General features: G+C 34.5%; 1 protein-coding gene across 1 annotated transcript; it reads left to right on the forward strand.

The window, feature by feature from the left end:
• Positions 1-16,765: 16,765 nt before the first annotated feature.
• Positions 16,766-18,989, forward strand: LOC128219277 (divergent protein kinase domain 2A-like). The gene is made up of 4 exons (XM_052927088.1): positions 16,766-16,782; positions 17,412-17,430; positions 17,836-18,013; positions 18,628-18,989. Exons 1-4 carry the CDS (start codon positions 16,766-16,768, stop codon positions 18,987-18,989), a joined length of 576 nt encoding a protein of 191 aa, XP_052783048.1.
• Positions 18,990-19,891: the final 902 nt, after the last annotated feature.

Raw genomic sequence — 19,891 nt, forward strand, 5'->3', positions numbered from 1 at the left:
CTGGTATCCTTAATTGTAAAATATCTGTCTCTCATACAATGATGTTATTGTCTGTTTTTCATATTATACTGGCTATAATATGTACAACAATGTACGTTGATATCTTCTGTGTGTCATATTATACTGGCTATAATATGTACAACAATGTACGTTCATATCGTCTGTGTGTCATATTATACTGGCTATACTATGTACAACAATGTACGTTGATATCTTCTGTGTGTCATATTATACTGGCTATAATATGTACAACAACGTACGTTCATATCTTCTGATTGTCATATTATACTGGCTATAATATGTACAACAATGTACGTTGATATCGTCTGTTTGTCATATTATACTTAGTAGTACATATTATGAAGATCCAGTGGGTCAGGTATAGTCTTTGAAATTCTAGTAACTGAGACCTGACAGACTTGCTATTAATTTCTGGTTTCTTGAATAGAATTAAAGAAATTAAATGAAATTTGGTAAGCATATTTACTTCAAAGCACGTGACATGAAGGTGTGAATTAGATTCTTACGGGTTCTGGTCTGAAGGTAAAGACATTAGATTACACTAAATGCTGCTTTAAATGAAAGTTTGATAACTTTTTTTGTATTGTTGGTTATGTTATATGACCGTGGCCTAAACTGAAATTGTTTGTTATATGATAAATGGCAGAGTTCTAGTCAGGGATTGGAGAGAATATGTCAAGATACGAAATGTAGTTAAGCGAGTCGATAACGTGAATAAAATATGGACTATATATGATACATGAATTATTCGGTAAGTAATAACATGACTAGATATAAATGCCAAAGAAAGCCTAAGTCGTTACAGCCAAAATTGTTTTGTAACAAATCTTCAAAGACAATGCAGTCAAGAGGTGGTTTCAACAGATATAAGAAAATGGATTTGAACTTGTTCATAAAGAGGTTGAAGGTAAATATTTAATTTTTTTTCAAATAGATACAATGAGCATGACTGGTGTAATAGTCTTACCTCAACTTTTGACCGGTTGGTCAAAGACAGAGAGGCTTCTCCCTTAAACATGTTCACGCCAGTGATGCTGACTTCATCACAGGCTTGGACGTGTTGGTGGCATCCTGCCATAGGATACCCTTTGCTGTCCCCTTATTTTCCTCCAAGGTTACAACTATGACATCCACATCTTCGCCACGTACGTTAACAGTCCGCTTTGCCTCCTCCTGGATACAACAAAAATATGTCTTACATTAAAGCAGAGAGAACATTTTTGTGTGTCAAAGACAATTTAAAAATGAGTAGCAATGGTAAGTGTTAGTGTTTTGTGTGGGAATATTAAGAATGCAGTGATGAAATAAGCCAATAATGTGATGACTATACATACAAATAAGGAATTGATCTCATATTCAAAAGAAATAGATTGATATTGGTTTCATGTTTGGCAGAAATGGTAATGAATCCATGCCTTAATTGCTTTTAAATGACTTGAAGGTTCAGGACAAATGAATTCATCTCCGTAGTGTTGATCATATATTTTAAATTGCAAGAAATGGATGTTTGAGTATTGACTAGCACTGAGATGGTAATTGTTTTAAATGTAACAGCAGAATATGACAAAAAATGCACATGGAACTTGTTTTTGGTTTGAAAGTTAATTTTTGATGTATGGTTCCAACAGAGAAGTTGACATTTCATATATTGGCATATGTTGTTGTTTTCCAGTTGACATGTGATTATTCAAGTGTAGCAATCATTTGATGTTGCGATATTTTGAGTGTCTATGCAATAAGGGTAATTGTTGTTGTTGACTATCAGTATGCATCAGTGGAAACTTTTATTTCATACCTAAATAAGGCGGCCGCGAACTGAAACATTTTCTTTGGTGGTGAAGCCAAGGCTGCTGGCAAGGACACCACATCTGCTGGTGGGGGGGGGGGTGTTACAAACACTTTCTTCTTTACCAGAATGTGCCGAATCTTATCGGACTTCTGAATGACATCCCGTAGGACGATTGAAGTGCCAACAGTGAACTTGACGAATTAATCTCGTCAAACACCTTGCAGAGGAGGCATGACGTGCCATCACTCACAGCAACACTAAGACACCTTTGAGTTCTGCTGTATGTGCTTGCCTCGTCAGAGGTAATGACAACAACTCAGGGGCTTTTAGAGGGGACCCTTGTCCCTCCTACCGAACAAATCATTGATGGTATTCATCATATCCCTACAGAATACTCACATCATTTCTTCCTTGTTCATTTATGCTAAAGGTATGTTTTAAATTATCTCGGGTTGTTGTCGCTGAGGCTGATTTTCTTGGAGAGGAGTCACTTCTACATACAGTAAAATAGGGAGAAGAAGGGAGACTTTAAGGAGAATGGATACGTATTGCAAAGCCTGATACAAAAGCTGTGCCATGCCACAACACTTTAAATTCACATTTACAATGATTGTTTTTGCTAGATCGAATGTTCATAAAAAATGTTGTTTTATTGACCTAGAAAAGGTGTACTTGTCCAGATTCTCCTATTTGCAATGTAACATAGTTTTATCTCCAGAATGCATCTAAAATGAAAACGAAGACATTTTGAACATTTGAAACAGTCGGAAATACCTTATATATAAGCTGTCAAAGACATTTAAGTGCAAGGGGCAATCTTTTTTTGTTCAATCAGAAAATAGTACAAATGTCACATACAGTTCTATTGTTATTTACTTGTCTTTGGTTAAATAATATTAATATGCCGTCATTCTTTTTAAATCAAATGACTAAAAATCTCTGTTCTCACTAATATTAAAAAACGCACTAATACTCAATAGAACATTGAGAAACAAACTCTGTAAATTGTTCTGACAAAATGGCAGTCTCGTCAAATCTTCCACGTTTAAACATCGTACAAATGAGGGAAATACTGTGAGTAAAGGCTACTAGGAGCAAAAATAAGTTTTATGTTTACAAATTTTAATCATGAACATTCCACAATAAATATTTGTCGAAAAGTCATGTATTTGATTTCCTTAGCTCCTCCTTGCCAATGACAATGACCGTCTGCTTCAAAGAAACAATTTTCCAAAAGATGTGCATTGTATGTACAATGCAAATATCAGTTGTTTTTATTTACTCAGTTTACAAATGCTTGACAACATTTTTTTATCATTCCTTCACTTTTTCTATCGCATTATAAACTTTTGTCATTTGACTAATGCTTACTATATGTACATTCTGAATGGTTGAATTTCAATAGCTCCGCCTACTGGCGATGTTTCAATTAGTGTTGTGCCGATGATCGATTATAATCGGCAATTGATCGGAAAGGCCTACGTCAGCGATGATCGATAGTAAAATTTGAACAATCGATTATAGAAACAAGGGACGTAACCGCTACCGACTATTTTCTTTTTTCTGGTCAATGCTATTGAAATGTGAAGGTGTTACTATGTTAAGCTATCTAGTCATATTCGTATCAAGTAAGTAAGTCACTGCAGTACTTTATTACAACATTTCTTTGTGTTTGTGGTTTAAAAGTGATTTTTACCGTTTACTTCTTACCGTGTAAGAATTTAGTTTTCTCACTTTTTTGAAAGTTAATGATCTTGTAAAACATATAGAATATTCCACTGCGTGTTGTACTTGCTACTGACTGATTATTAAAAATAAACTGATATCTTTATTTGTGTATATTTTATACATGTATACAATACTAAATGTAAGACAAAAATTAGAGCCTGTGGTCTCATGTTCTGTAAAAGTAACTTGTAACCACTAAAGGATAGTTGCGTTCTGAATAAATAATGTAAGTAAAACAAAGAAGTGTACAAACATATTGTAGGGGAACATTGGTGCTTAAAACTCGTGCATGTATTGTATCTGTTATCCTTAAATATGATGACTAAAGATAATTAAATTATGATTAAATCCATTAATAAAAGATCATTGTTCGGTTTCATAAACCGATTATCGATAGTATTTTTTTCTGTCCGATTCCCAACACTAGTTTCGATAATTATGTGATAGACAACCCAATTATTCGATTAGGAAAATTTGACTGATGGAACAGTTTCAAAATTCTCCTTGATTGACAGATTTACAATTGCTTAAAATTTTCTTCTCAGTCATTTCCTTCCACTTGATTTTTTAAATTTGAAATTTTATAAATATTAAGGGAGGGAACTCTTTCTCACTGGCATAGGTTTAGTTGTCCGCCCTTCTTATTTTGGCGCATATCTCACTTGTTCTTTAGTTTTAATCCGGTTCGGACATGTTTTTTCTACCTCAGTCCCATCCAATTCTTATATTACATTTTTGTCGAACAAGTTCTCATATATTTATTATGGTTATTCCTATTTTATCTAATATTTTTTAGGATATTGAATATTGTATTATGTTCTCACTGTATTATGTTTTCTGATAAGGTGTATCCTTACATGGATGATTATGGCTGCTTTTCAGTTGTATATCTATGCTTATTTTATTTCCAATCTAGCAGCCTATTATTTGAGCCAAATTAAATTTATATTTTACATTTGTTTTTCCTGAGCGCAATACTTAAAAAGCTACGATACAAAATTATGAAATGTGTGTCAATTAATTAGTTTGTAACAACATCGGCATCAGAGATCGACAATAAGGGGAACAACGTTCAGATATCAGACAAGGGGGCCCAGGAATAATGTGTCATAATGAACAGCAAATAGAACCCTTATTAGCGTGAATCACCGTTAATCCGACAGGCGGTGATGACGGTTGTGTGCCTTAGCACAGGCTGATCTGTGACAGATTAGGAGACGGCGTCATTGAATTATGAAATACTTTTAAGGCGTATCTTTTTGATAAACAACTTTTGGAAGAAGGTACGATGTGTGCAAGTTTCATTGATTCAATGAAACTTGCACACATCATAGTTACCTTCTTCCTTCATTTAATTAAAATCAGCTCCTAAGTTCCTATCAGGAGTGTATGGACATGAAGACAGAAATGAATATAGAGTTTGGTCAAATATTGAATTTGCTTTAATGTTAACATATGTACAATGTTAGAAATTAAGATTTTTTTGATAAACAAAGCTAAAGCCTATAGAAGTGATAGCCATTATTACTTAAAATCTGACCAAGCTCCTAAAGCATTTTGGCACTGCAGGGCATGAGGATTTGTGCTATTTTCTAATACTGCTATTATAGCAACAATGTTAGGGATGTTTTTATCTTATCAAGTAGGGGCCATTTAATTGTCCTGAAAATTCAGCTCAGAATATTAGAATAGTTTTGGCCCATAACAATATCATGAATATTAATTCCAGAGAAAGAAATCTGCCTTTGTCTTTTCGTTAAGGGAAGTAATACTTTTAGCCAAAAGATTTCCATTTTTGTACAAAAAGAAAAAAAGTTGATCCGATCTTTTGTGACTTGTCTTATATTACTGGTTATTTTAGATATTCAAAGATTGATTTATTCGAAGAAAAGAAAGTGAGTTCATCTTTAGGAACAGAAAAACGGCAGTGTTTTACAATTAAACACTCTGCCGATTGGAGCCCTGAATGAAGACAAAGCAGCTATTTTTTTAAAAGAAAAAAAATGCAAATGCAGTGACATATTGAGTTTGTAGTGTCGATAGTTAATGATTTTTTACATGTTACAATAGACATGGAAGGGAATTATAACCAAAAGTATATCCCTTGGCTTGTGGTTTAAATTGTCATGACACTGTCAGTCACCCTTTTATAACAGACAAAGAAACGTTTCGCATAACATTCTGCAGTTAAAAAAATTCAAACATATTAACCCATAGATTATTTCCCATACATGACAGATCTGGTGTTTTGTAGAATTGAGAAAATATCCACGAATCAAAAACTGGTTTCAGCTGAAACAAATCCCCAACAGCAAGGATGCTCAAGCAACCGAAAGCCGCTTTAGTTCCCATAATTTCTCGTAACCTCATATTCACAAAGTTAAACATGTTTCGTCCAACCATGGAAATCTCATCAATGATGACAACTCTCAAGCAATGCAAACGAACACGCATCGTATTCAGTTGTTGCATATCTAGTGGTTTGTAATGAAACCCTTGACTAACTGGTATACAAAAGACTAAATTTATGGTAAAGCCTCCTATATTATGAGCAGCTTTGCCAATTGGTGCACACAACAACACGTTTGTTGTGTTTGGGTCTTGATCTCTAAGGTGCCTGAAATATTTCATAAGTGCTTGGTAGACAGCCTTAATAACTACCCTGTCTTGATGTTATGAATTATAAGGTAAAGGAAAGTCTTCTGTTCATGATTTAAATGCCTAACAATTTGAAGATATTTGTCATTGTCCAGTTCATTATTTGGCAGACGACTGTCATTTGGTACACGTTATCTAGATACGCCTAGATCTTTTCCAATGTCTTAGTCTTCATAGGCAGCATTAGCATCATAGGCAGCATTAGCATCAATGCCTGGATCAAATCAACCATACGTTTCTGTTGCTGAATTGCCTTCTTCAGCATCAATCAAGTCTTGATGGTGTCCTTCAGGATGAACTATTACATTTGTGTGTTCATCATTATGGGAATAATGAAAATGAAAAGTCTCGTACTCGTCCGAATCTATTTTTGCATATTGTGCCTTATTCATAGATATTTCATGCAACTTTGTATGGTAACTGTTCAAATGTCTCAAATGTCTCAAAGCCATGTAACAAACCACACATGTAATTTCGCCATTGAGTAAAGAGCAAGTGTTCATCCCTGTCATTATTTAAGGCTGTGCTGTAACAATAAATAACTTTTAGGCCTGACCTTTTCCTCACCTGAGTCCCGCATGCAAACTTTATTATGCTTGCATTCGACCTGTCAGCATCATTATCAGCACAATTATCGTTTTGCAAATCATCATCATGATCATAGTCATAGATAGTCTCTGACAATATCTCAACAAACTCTTTTTGCAAAGACTTTGTCACATGTGTTTGTTTTTTAACAATCTCATACCAAGCTGCAAAATCAGCATATCACAGTTGTTCAAGCTGTTTGGATTGCCTTTTTTATCTCTTAAGGACATTGTCAGATTCAACATTTTTATGAATTCTTTGGCAAGTCTTTCAGTTCAGTCACAGATTTCAAAGACGAACCCTGCCTGCTGGTTTTGAAGTATCAACATAAACCTCATCGCTCGTACACCTCCGTAAATGAGAGAGAGAAGACAGCAAAGGCTTCCCCACCGTTTCTGCAGCATAAACTGAACAAAACCATGTTGGTATTTCTAACTTTTGGATCATAGCAAACACATCCAGTTTTGCATGTTCCCATGGGGTGGGGGGTGAACATCGTGGTGTGCGTAGAACTTTATAGCCATAATTTTGCATGGTTAAATTGTCAACAAGTACATCACCTGCTCTCAAACAGACTCCTTTTGATTTACATTTACGTACATCAAGGGAGACTTTATCTCGTATTTGCTTTACATGAAGTCGTTTCAATATCAAGAAAATATTGGGCAAACACATTGCAACTCTTCTGTCAATATTCCGCAATTCGCCACTTACAAAATGCACTATAATGGTATGGCACCAATCGTGCATTTATGTCAAAACGCTGTTGGCCATATAAATAGAAAGGAAATGAAAGCACTTCAGAGTGATGATCTTGGAAAAGGCCAATAGGTAGATTGTTCTCAGCAGAGGCAACACACAGCATTTTATTAAATTCTCTAAAGTACATGTATATTGCTTGTAAAAATGAGTCGTCGTCATCATCATCATCATCATCATCATCATCATCATCATCATCATCATCATCATCATCATCATCACCATCTGTCCAAGCAATACTTTTTCATTACAGTCTGTTCCTGTATTTTCTTCGCTTGAGAAAACTGCAGTACTTTTTGATTTTTTAGCCATGATTCATTGACAGTTATCCCTTCATTTCGAAATAAAGACCTATTACTAACTAGCCAATATGCAACAACAAAAACGTTGTTTGGTCTAATATTTTCAAAAGATACATGATGTTTGTAAGAAAGCTTGCGTTTCAATTTCAGCATAATTGTTTCATTGTCATTTATCATCCTAGGCAAGGACTTGATAGTGCCATTCACATTTGCTGGTACATTGACAACAGTTCTTTTCAGAATGATCTGCCTTCCTCTTGGCAGCATAAACGGCAACCTAGGTGACACCAATCTTTCTTCTAAACTAGAAGGTTCCAATTCGGCTGGTCTGACAGGATATTTTAGACCATTGTTCAACCACAACTTGGATGTTTTCTTTAACTTAATTGAGTTAGACATGTGTGGCAAATCCATTTCATTGGATTAACACTAACGTTGTTGCTAAGACGGTTGTGTAGGAATACTGTTTGAGTACAACAAGAGCATACATAGTCTGGCCCATGTGTAACAAGTCTTTTGAAAGATGCTTTGACAGGCTCAAATCTCAGATTCTCGGCTGTGTATGTTTCAAGCATTGGACAATTACTGCCATCAATATTATGTCTATAAAAATTGCCCATCATCAAATCCTTCACTTGCGATCTTTCATCAGAAATATGTTCCATATCAAGCCATAAACTTCTTTTATCGTTCCTTCTTTCTTTCTGGTAAACCTTGCAATGATTTATCTTGTACCCATGTCATTCATCAAGTATCTGGACAATGCATAAAGTGTATGCATACTGTGTTGTGAAATGAAATGAATGCAGAATCTGCACAACAGTTGGACTAATTGTGCCTGACCTAAGATGCATGACCTAGCTTGACAACTCAAGATCATTAGCATTACGAGCATGGCTATCAAATATGATGTGCCATAAAAGTGTACACCAATTGACAAACCTCCGAACACTAAAATCAAATCTGAAATTGAAACACATGCGCTAATGAAACCTTTCTCTAGGGAGAAAATATTTTCATCATCTATTTGGCAGTTTTTCCCTATAAAATCAGGATTTTGACTGACATGTACAGTTTTGCCCTTGTAATTATTTTTTTCTGATATATTATTAGGATCTACTAATCCAGAGTAGTGAAGAGATTCATGAATTGCAATGTACAAGCAGCTGCCTGCAAACATGTTAATCCTCCTATCAAGAACATTGTGCAATTGAGAGCACATTGTCTGGAGACTGCATTCTGCAGACTGACTGAAATCACCTGCACTCAACAAATAAAACATTTGATAACACATTCAATCCATAGTTTAATTGTCACTGTTACTTCCTGGGTTCAAGCAAGTGTTGTGAAATTAAGTGACCTTAAATGCCATGATTTGAAAACAAAATTCTATTATAGTTCGCAAGCATTTATTATAGATCAGAACTTTCAATCGGCAACACCATCAAACTGTTCAACACAAACACGAAACTTTCAACATTTACACCAAATGCATGTTCAATTCAATATGAGAATTCAGATCCAAGCTCAAAATATTCATCTGACATTTCAAATCCATAATACATATTCTAAATTTTCTTTGAACTCATGATAAAAATTTAATCAAACTGTTCAACTCCAAGATTTTAATTGTTCAACTCCGAGATTATAACTATTCAACTCTAGATCAAAACTGTTTAACTCCTTGTTAAAAACTGTTTAACTCCTAGTTAAAAACTGTTCAAACTCCTAGTTAAAAACTGTTCAACTTATAGTTAAAAACTGTTCATACTTCTAGATAAAAACTGTTCAACTCCTAGTTCAAAACTGTTCAAACTCCGAGATAAAAACTGTTCAACTCTAAAATTAAAACTGTTCAACTGCAAAATAAAAACTGTTCAACTCCATGATCAAAATCGTTCAACTCAAAAATGGAAACTTTTCCGCGGCAGATTCAAGATCAAAATTGTTCAACTCCAATATCAAAATCGTTTAACTCCAAGAAAAAAAATCGAAACTGCGAATTAATTCTTATATTCGAATGATTTTTATGACTTCCACTAAAGGCCCAGTTGAAAAAGTGCAAGTATTCAAAAGAATGTGAGCTCTCATTGACTGTTAGATGTTTACATCTTTTCGCTTTCATTACGAATGGTTTATTTAGTATAAAAACAGCCGCTTTAGATTCTTTTGCATTGTTGTTTTTCTATCCAAAAATGATACCAGCGCAAAGTATATCGAGCATCAAGATAAGGTGTACCTGCTAGATAGTTCCGAAATGGCGATAATTTGTTGACAAAAGCCGATCTGAATAAAGTTTCTATGAAAACTAGTGTAATAAGAGAAGGGTATTGGCTATAAATAATTTATGTGTTACTTTGTGTTTTTTTTATCAATGCAGTGTTTAATATTGGGAAGTTACAGTTGAAGAATATGTGTATAAGAAATGTATTAAAAGGGTTATGAACGTTACCTCATGACTTAATCAGTTACTATGGAAACGGTAGTAGTGAATGTTTATATGTGATAAATTCATGATACTGTTTTGTAACAGTTGCTTCTCATGACGTGTTACGAAAAAATAGAAAGTAATTTGAACAACACATAGAAAGCCCAGTGATGCAAAGCATCAAGCAGCGCCATGAAGTAGTTTGTCAAGTAAACAAATTAGTTGGAAATGAATGATGACAATCCAATATTAAATATAGTGGTGTTTTCGGTTTCGATCCGTCAATGTGTATTATTAAGGTTGTAACGAAAGGCAAAAAAAAACCGTCGCGATGTTTATTGCAAAGCAGTAACCTTGACTCATGATTCATCATTAGAGACTTTCATCAACATGATATAACTGTTTACTTATTTATCTGTTTTATTATTTAAGATTGTTTTTATAACATTTGCATGGTTTAAAAAGTATTATTATTTATTTGTTGTAAACGGCGAAACAAAACCAGAGTCATTCAAGGTTACATACGACTAATATTCAAATAAAAAATAGAATCGTAGCTTTATAGGAATGATAGACTATAAAACTGCATTAACTTTTGCTTTTGCTTATGATAGAATCAAGTCGTGGCTTTATTTTAATTATGTTAACGTTTAATTTGCGTTATGTGTATCATCGCTTGTCGTTGGAAAAAAATATGAAGTTTATATAAAGGGGAGTAACTGCCTTATAGTCAACCATATCGGTAACACCAGACCTCCGAAAATGTTGTCTGCTACGGTTCTCTATAAATAAATTATGTCATCATGATTTGCAGTAACGAGTCGATAAACATTTATTTACATGTACTTTCTTTACAATGTTCATGTCGTGTTTCACCATCAATCTTTAACAAAATCAATGTACAACTATTTTAACGAAGTTTACACGAATTTTATTAATTATTCGGACTCTATGTCCAACCAGAAAAAGTCGTTTCATAAAGGTCTGCGCCTCCAAGGGACGCCAACCAGAAAAAGTCGTTGCATTAAGGTCGCCTCCTCCGGGGGTAGTCAACCAGGGGGCGCCAATAATTAATCTGATGAAAACACCAGGAAATAACCCGAAAATCATCAAAAACTAAATTAAAATGAAGAACTTAATGCAATTCAGTATGAGGTCATTTATAACAACACATTGAACAGTTAATTACTTCATTTTTACTTAATTATTTTTTTAAATCTTTGATCTTTTTGGCATCTTTCGTTTGTTAAGATTGCAATTTTGTGTGGTACAGACGCATGTGTATTAACGAACGTATAGTTTATTATATACATATGAGGAGTATTTTAACATTAACATGTAAATGTTGTCACTCAATGGGATATGGGATAATGGGATTAAATTGAAAGTTTTGAATGTCATTTACATTTTACTGACCGTTGAGGTGGTACCTAACAATCCTTTATAAACACACACGTAGTTTTTATATAGTATACATGTGTTGTTTGTGGATTTTTTGTGCTGTTATTCCATGTTTCTGGTTTGTATTTGTGTTTTTTTTGTGTGTCAATGTCTTGGCGTTTACCCTGTGCCATTAAACGGGGTTTATGTTTAAACTTTCGGCTACTGAGCTTGTTTTTGTAGTTTTTCATATAAATTTTGTTGTGAAGCAGGGTAACACTTCTCCTATTTTTAAGTATTTGAAGTGAAATAGGGTTACATGTACTCCTATCTTAAAGTATTTGTAGTGATGTAGGGTTACATGGTCTCCTATGTTAAAGTATTTGTAGTGATGTAGGGCTACATGGTCTCCTATGTTAAAGTATTTGTAGTGATGTAGGGTTACATGGTCTCCTACATTAAAGTATTTGTAGTGATGTAGGGTTACATATTCTCCTACATTAAAGTATTTGTAGTGATGTAGGGTTACATGGTCTCCTACATTAAAGTATTTGTAGTGATGTAGGGTTACATATTCTCCTACATTAAAGTATTTGTAGTGATGTAGGGTTACATGGTCTCCTACATTAAAGTATTTGTAGTGATGCAGGGTTACATATTCTCCTACATTAAAGTATTTGTTGTGATGCAGGGTTACATGGTCTCCTACATTAAAGTATTTGTAGTGATGTAGGGTTACATGGTCTCCTACATTAAAGTATTTGTAGTGATGTAGGGTTACATATTCTCCTACATTAAAGTATTTGTAGTGATGTAGGGTTACATGGTCTCCTACATTAAAGTATTTGTTGTGATGTAGGGTTACATATTCTCCTACATTAAAGTATTTGTAGTGATGTAGGGTTACATGGTCTCCTACATTAAAGTATTTGTAGTGATGCAGGGTTACATTTTCTCCTACATTAAAGTATTTGTAGTGATGTAGGGTTACATGGTCTCCTACATAAAATTATTTGTTGTGATATAGGGTTACATAGTCTCCTACATTAAAGTATTTGTAGTGATGTAGGGTTACATGGTCTCCTACATTAAAGTATTTGTAGTGATATAGGGTTACATGGTCTCCCATGTTGAAGTATTTGTATTGATGTAGGGTTACATTTTCTCCTATGTTAAAGTATTTGTAGTGATGTAGGGCTACATTTTCTCCTATATCAAAGTATTTGCAGTGATATAGTGTTACATATTCTCCTACATTAAAGTATTTGTAGTAATGTAGGGTTACATATTCTCCTACATTCAAGTATTTGTATAGATGCAGGGTTATATATTCTCCTATATTAAAGTATTTGTAGTAATGTAGGGTTACAACTAACATAAAAACTACGTATGAGGGTGTTTATAAAGTCATCATTCTTTACTTTAAGATCAATTTTGTATATCTAATGTCAAAATCTACTGTAAAACATGTTGTGACGATCTTGCAGATATAGTTGCATTGATTATTTATCAAAATAAATTTGCATTCATAAAAAATTTACAACTCATAGGATGCAATTAAAATTTTATCAGCTGTCAATCGTATCTCATATAAACAAATCCTGAAAGTTTCCGTGTTAGAAACGTATATGTATTTGTAGGAGTTATTCCGCTGCGAACACAGTGTTTGATCATAGCGCGCTGCTCCGTGCGTGACGTTAACGTTGGGTTTTTTTCCGACATCTTCGAAATACCTCTCTACTTCCGCTGATCGTTACAACCATGTCTACTGTTAGATTGCGTTAATAATTTGCTTAGTAATGCAGCTGACGTCATACTGTCGTCATATGTTTTGACGTGACGTTTTGGCGTCTATTATTCAGACGGAGTAGTGTATATGAATTGTGAACAATTTTCAGAAAACGTCAATTTCAAAGTGCTCCGTGAAGCGTCTTGACAACCATTTCCTTCCTTAATTTGAGATTATTTATTATTTATTTTTCAAAAGAAAACTCGTGAATAGTCTATATACACAGCTGTTTATTGTTTGTTGATTTATATAAAAAAACATTTTGAAATATAGACACAGTCTCAAAACTTTCCGGACAACCCTCGTATTTTACTTAACTTCAAATTCAATCTTATCTAGTGCTCAGTTTCCACTGAGAACACTGAAACAGCACTAGTCATAATATGCTGATGAAGACATACTCTAAATCCGATATTTTTAATACAGCCAACGATAAGTGTCCATAAACTTCACATGTCTCTCTGTAAAAAAAAAGGCTTTTAAATTTAAAAATGATTTGGTAAACATTACTATATTGTATTTCATCGTCGATTTTAATTGCGCATTATGTGTGTGTGTATACGTGCATGTGTGCGTGTGTGCTTGCGCTGTGTGCGTATTGTTGTGTACATTTTCTTTAAACCAGTAAGAAACTATATAATTCGTTGGTAGTAAAACTTGACGTCAAGATCAATATTGAAATTCGCTATGTGTCTAGCTTGGTCTTCGTCCATTGATATCCGCTATGTGTCTAGCTTGGTCTTCGTCCATTGATATTTGCTATATGGCTAGCTTGGTCTTCTGTCACTGATATTTGCGATGTGTCTAGCTTGGTCTTCTGTCATTGATATTTGCTATATGTTTAGCTTGGTCTTCTTTCATTGATATTTGCTTTATGGCTTGCTTGGTCTTCTTTCATTGATATTTGATATATGGCTAGCTTGGTTTTTCTGTCTAGCTTGGTCTTCTTTCATTGGTGTTTACTATATGCCTAGCTTGGTCTTATTTACGAAAGATAACACAAGGTTCAATGCAGAATATTAAAAATGAAATACTCCGTTGGCGCAAAACCGGTCATTCAACCGTCAATTTCTAAATTCGGCTATCTTTTGTCGCTTTTTTGCTGATAAGAACACAGTGGCGTTTAGGTTTTTCGTTTTTGTTTTGGATTTGTTAAAAATATTTTGCTGTTTGTCTGGGACTTTTTCTGAAAAAGGGGAATTTCAGAGGTTATTTTGTGGAAGAAAAACACAGCTACGACAAAGAAGGGTAAATTAAGGCCCATTTTACAAACTCAAAGAAGGCGATTACGCCATTCATGTGGTGGTGGGTGGTCCATGATTTATTTACTCTTAACGTATTTCTGACAACAAATCGCTCTCTTGGTTTAATGTATTATACATCAATTCATGTCATCCCTGCTTATCACTTATTATAATGTTTACCCTCATTCGACTTATGATAAATATATACATTCTCACTTGAATTCATTCAGCCGCGTTGTTGATGTCTTGCATTAATATTCGTATTTTTTTATTATGGTGTTTCGTTGCCTGATAACACAGCGTGTAACGAGGCTTGTCCTTTCATTCCTTCAATCATCAAAACACGAAAATTGCAACTTTCGTTTCATAATTATAAATAATGTGGGATAGAACGGAACTGTCCGTTTTTTAAAATTGGCTCATGTTTTTGGACCAAGACATAGTTTTCACGGTAATGCATCTGAAACTTATATTCCCATTATTTTACACTATGAAATCGAGATTGCAGAAAAAATACAATTTAACTATAACATATATTTTAATTTTAGTTAGGTGGCAAGCCACGCCGGTAAAGCTATGAGAAAATTAGTAAAAAGACGCCTTTACCACTAGGCCCCCAGATCTTATACATAAATGATGGTTATTTTGTACTTTTAATAATACATTGGTAACATCACGTGGTATTGTCAGTAAACCAATCACGCAACACCGAATCACTCACATCCGTTATTAACACTAATTGAAACAAGGACGATATGTAAGCAAATATCAACATTTGCTGAAGCGTTCCAGCTTTTGGTATTTTAGTTTAAACACTCCTTAAATTTTCATCATACAGAAAAGGTGCTCTTTTCTCAAAAACATGTGCCAGTCCCTTTAAAATGTTATAAATGTAGTGGTTATTTGAGTCGAATTTAAACTAAAAACAAATTCGGGAAAATACAATAATGATATACCGTAATTATGATGAAAGATGTATATTAACAATTTGAACATCTGCATTCCATACTATGCCATTGTGTGCGTGTGTGATAATAGTTTCTCTAGGCAACTGTGATTTCTTTATTAACGATATGTGCACCTTCCATGGCGAACTAATATTCCCATGGTTTTTATCGTTGACATCATCCAGACTTAATGTAGATTCAGTACGGCAGTTTCATCTGGATTGATACCAATGTCAATATACAGAATACTCATTGGTAAGTTTATAACTTACTTATTTAGTTTTGCTTCATTAAAAACATTCAATTTTGCCGATATAAATTACAAATGATTTTTTATCATCATTCTTATTATATGACCGTTGTTGTAGCAGCACTGTATTGGTGTTGAATGATGTCTACTGTCTACTGTAGGTCTGACTCTTTGACAGATTATTACTGATACTTTTTCCACTAAAATAGTAATTTTACTTTCAATTTAATTACGTTAGACAATGGGTCGGTCAAGTTCGATAAAGACACAACAAGAGCATCCTCGAGCGTTTTAATTTCGTTTCTGTTTTTTTTTTTCTCAAACGAAACTTCAGGGGCAATTTCATTAAGATCCCTAGGAGCAATTCCATACCTAGAAGATATTTTCAGCAATACCGTTGCTAGGGTTCTTGACGGTACGGCCCCTAGGCCCTAGTCTTTTTCATTCTTAAAAGTCTAAGATATGAATAAAATCCTTCTTTCATTTTGAGCCAAACAATTGTGCTCTGTACTGTTTGTCGTAAGTCAAAGTTTGATTTCAAAACATAAAGAAACTAATGTGATTGTTTAAAAAAAGTGAATCGATTTAAGACTGAAATAGTTAACAGAATTACCATCTTGTTGACATATACTTATGGCGGAGTTGTTGTTACCGGTATATCGAGGAAAACTAAGGCGCTTTAGCGTGTTTGTCATTTCAGATACATGCAGACCGAGATGAAATATCTCCAACAATGAGGAGAAACAAGTGCTGGCTTCTTCAATTTAGATGTTCCTGTATGTATTTGTTCACGTTATTTGTGTTTCTCTACGTTGTTAGTACCCTGTACTGGATATTTTCTCAAAACTTCCTCCGAGATACCCAGTTTGCGCAAAGGGAAACATGTCCAGCGTGCTTCGGTGAGTCCCTGTGCCTGGAGATGGAACGAAATGTCATTCAATTTCACTGGACCTCTACGTGGAATATATTTGACACGTTAGTCTTCTCTGGGTCTAGGGTATTCAACGAAAATTCGTCAGCTATAAAGATAAAAAGACTTGGCAAGCAGAAGAACTTTATATCGCTCGATCGACGGATTTGCTCTGAAGCCAACCGCCCTTCTGAGTGTGACGTGTCTTATGCAATATACAAGATTAAGTTTATTCGATACCCGGAACAATTTGTTAAATCCTTGCAAGATTTAGCATCTCCGATGTTCTTTTGCCCTTCTACAAGACTGATAGACAAAGTAGTTTCAACTTACAAAGAGCGGAGATTTTCTGTTGTTACCAGGCTAGGCTTATCGGAGAGAGAAAAGGCTCAAATATGGACGACTGCTTATCTAAACCAAGAGCCTCTACTTTTGCAGGTAAGTCAACTTCTGACGTTTAAATTAGCTATTGTTTGTCTAAAACAATCGGAACTACCGGGACAGTATTTTGTTGAAATTTAGTCCATAGTTATTCCCACATTGTTCGATGGTCTGCAATGTACTAATGCACCTTTTCTATATTTCTGTATTTCTAACATTCCTGTACCTTCTTTTCAGACATTTCCTCAGTCCAGAGGTTGGCCTTTTCCAAAATACATTTGCTCATGTGGGAGACTAATATTTACGGAGGAGTATGGAGTCCTTTTATCAAACTATTACAATGCGCCTTGGCAAAAAAGGGTTGGTATTTTTCTACTCCGATTAATGCACAAGCCACCTAATTGTTTTTTTAACTTTTTTTTTAAACAAACCCACCAGTATTGCTATCATCATTAGTTCCGAAACACTTTAGAATTAGTGGAAAATATGTTTTGGGTGTTTTCTTCACAATAGTTGTCAATGAAGCATATGCTTAAATACAAATATGGTATATTTCCCCCCGATATATCTTCATTAATTTCAGTTCAAAATGAGGTAATACATATTCCGCCAGCGTTCATTAGACTTAGTGATTTTAAGTAATTATCTATTCGTATTTCAGGCAACCATGGCTTTAAAACTGATTAAAATTGCCGAGAAACTAAGCAATAACCTGGATGACTTCGCTTTGTATGTGACAGACGTGACTATGGATTCGTTTGCTGTTAATGATAAGGGAGAGCTGCTCTTAATTGATCTCGATTCAGTGCTTGTTGTGGACAAATTGGCAGTGAAAGGATGTAAGCCTCACTTCAATATGCTAAATAACAGTTTATATTTTAGCTTATTTTCTTCAAAAGTGTGTTATGTTAAAAATCATTAAGATATGATTAGATAATAGGCAATTTTACCATGACTTACCAAGCTGTAATTCTAATAAAACTATGGCTGAATGGGTTTTCTTATATAAGTCGATTTCTGTTGTGTTGTACTGCAAATCTTAATGAATCATAAACATTATAGTAATAATAAATAATCATTACATGTCAAATCCATATTTCCAGTTTTCCATATACCTGAACTTATACGATTCCCAAAACTTAATCCAAGCAGGTTATTTGTTATATCATAAAGTACTTGTTTACCAAATGTCGTTTAAAATGGATAAACGTATCGATAAGGAAATCGCATTTATTTATGCTTTCACAGATGTATAAATGTACTGCAAAAATGCGGCCATTAAACATTACATTTACCTTTCTGTTTTGTTATTAACATTTACTTCATTCAAAATTGTTTCCTTGTTTATAGTGTTTGTAATCGTGTAATACTTTTACCAGGATATTCCCTTAGTATTTATGATAGAGCCTCGTCATTTTCTAGTGAAATACATATAGTTTATTTTTATTTGCAGCTGAACTGACGACTTGGAATGGTATGCATGAGAGCCAGTTCAATGAGTGCAGGAATCAGACATTCAGGGAGTGTAATAAAGACACAGAGCCCCAGCTATGCAGGCATGCCAACTCGGACCATAACTACTATGTTATATGTAGACAGCTGCTATCGCAAGATGCTTATGACGGTTCTGAGAAGAGGAGAAGTTTTGTTAATGGTTTGTTGCATGATATGCCAGATACTGCCAGGAATGATTGGGAACTAGATTATTTACTGAGTGAATCTGTCATGCCAACACGACAACGAGGACGAATGCAAGTCGTTCACAAGATGATTGAAGCGCTGTCAAACCTTCAGTCTGAACCAGTGAAGCATTGATTATTATTAGGGTAAAGATTTTGTACATGCAGCAGATGCATGAAATTTGCCTTCATTATTCACTGATCATTCAAGATGCGTTTATGCGTGCATTTCGTTTTTCAGTGTTTATATGTGATCAAAGTGAAGTTTATTTCTGCATTTAGATTGGTTGATATTGTGCAAGTAATCATGGAGTGTCGTTTCTACCTGCATTTAGTTTGGCTGATTGTACACATGATTGATTGTACAGGTGATCATGGAGTGTTGTTTCTACCTGCATTAAGATTGCCTGATTGTACACATGATTGATTGTACAAGTGATCATGGAGTGTTGTTTCTACATGCATTCAGTTTGCCTGATTGTACACATGATTGATTGTACAGGTGATCATGGAGTGTAATTTCTACCTTCATTTAGTTTGGCTGATTGTACACATGATTGGTTGTACAAGTGATCATGGAGTGTTGTTTCTACCTGCATTAAGTTTGGCTGATTGTACACATGATTGATTGTACAGGTGATGATGGAGTGTAATTTCTACCTTCATTTAGTTTGGCTGATTGTACACATGATTGGTTGTACAAGTGATCATGGAGTGTTGTTTCTACCTGCATTAAGTTTGGCTGATTGTACACATGATTGATTGTACAGGTGATGATGGAGTGTAATTTCTACCTTTATTTAGTTTGGCTGATTGTACACATGATTGGTTGTACAAGTGATCATGGAGTGTTGTTTCTACCTGCATTTAGTTTGGCTGATTGTACACATGATTGATTGTACAAGTGATGATGGAGTGTTGTTTCTACCTGCATTTAGTTTGGCTGATTGTACACATGATTGATTGTAAAGGTGATCATGGAGTGTTGTTTCTACCTGCATTTAGTTTGGCTGATTGTACACATGATTGATTGTACAA

The sequence above is a fragment of the Mya arenaria genome, chromosome 15, assembly GCF_026914265.1.
Source record: "Mya arenaria isolate MELC-2E11 chromosome 15, ASM2691426v1".
Taxonomy (NCBI): domain Eukaryota; kingdom Metazoa; phylum Mollusca; class Bivalvia; order Myida; family Myidae; genus Mya; species Mya arenaria.

Bases quoted from the DNA above. Each gene is read 5' to 3' on its own strand.
- LOC128219277 (XM_052927088.1), top strand. The intron at 18,014-18,627 runs GTAAGCCTCACT...TTTTATTTGCAG, and splicing joins CAAATTGGCAGTGAAAGGAT to CTGAACTGACGACTTGGAAT.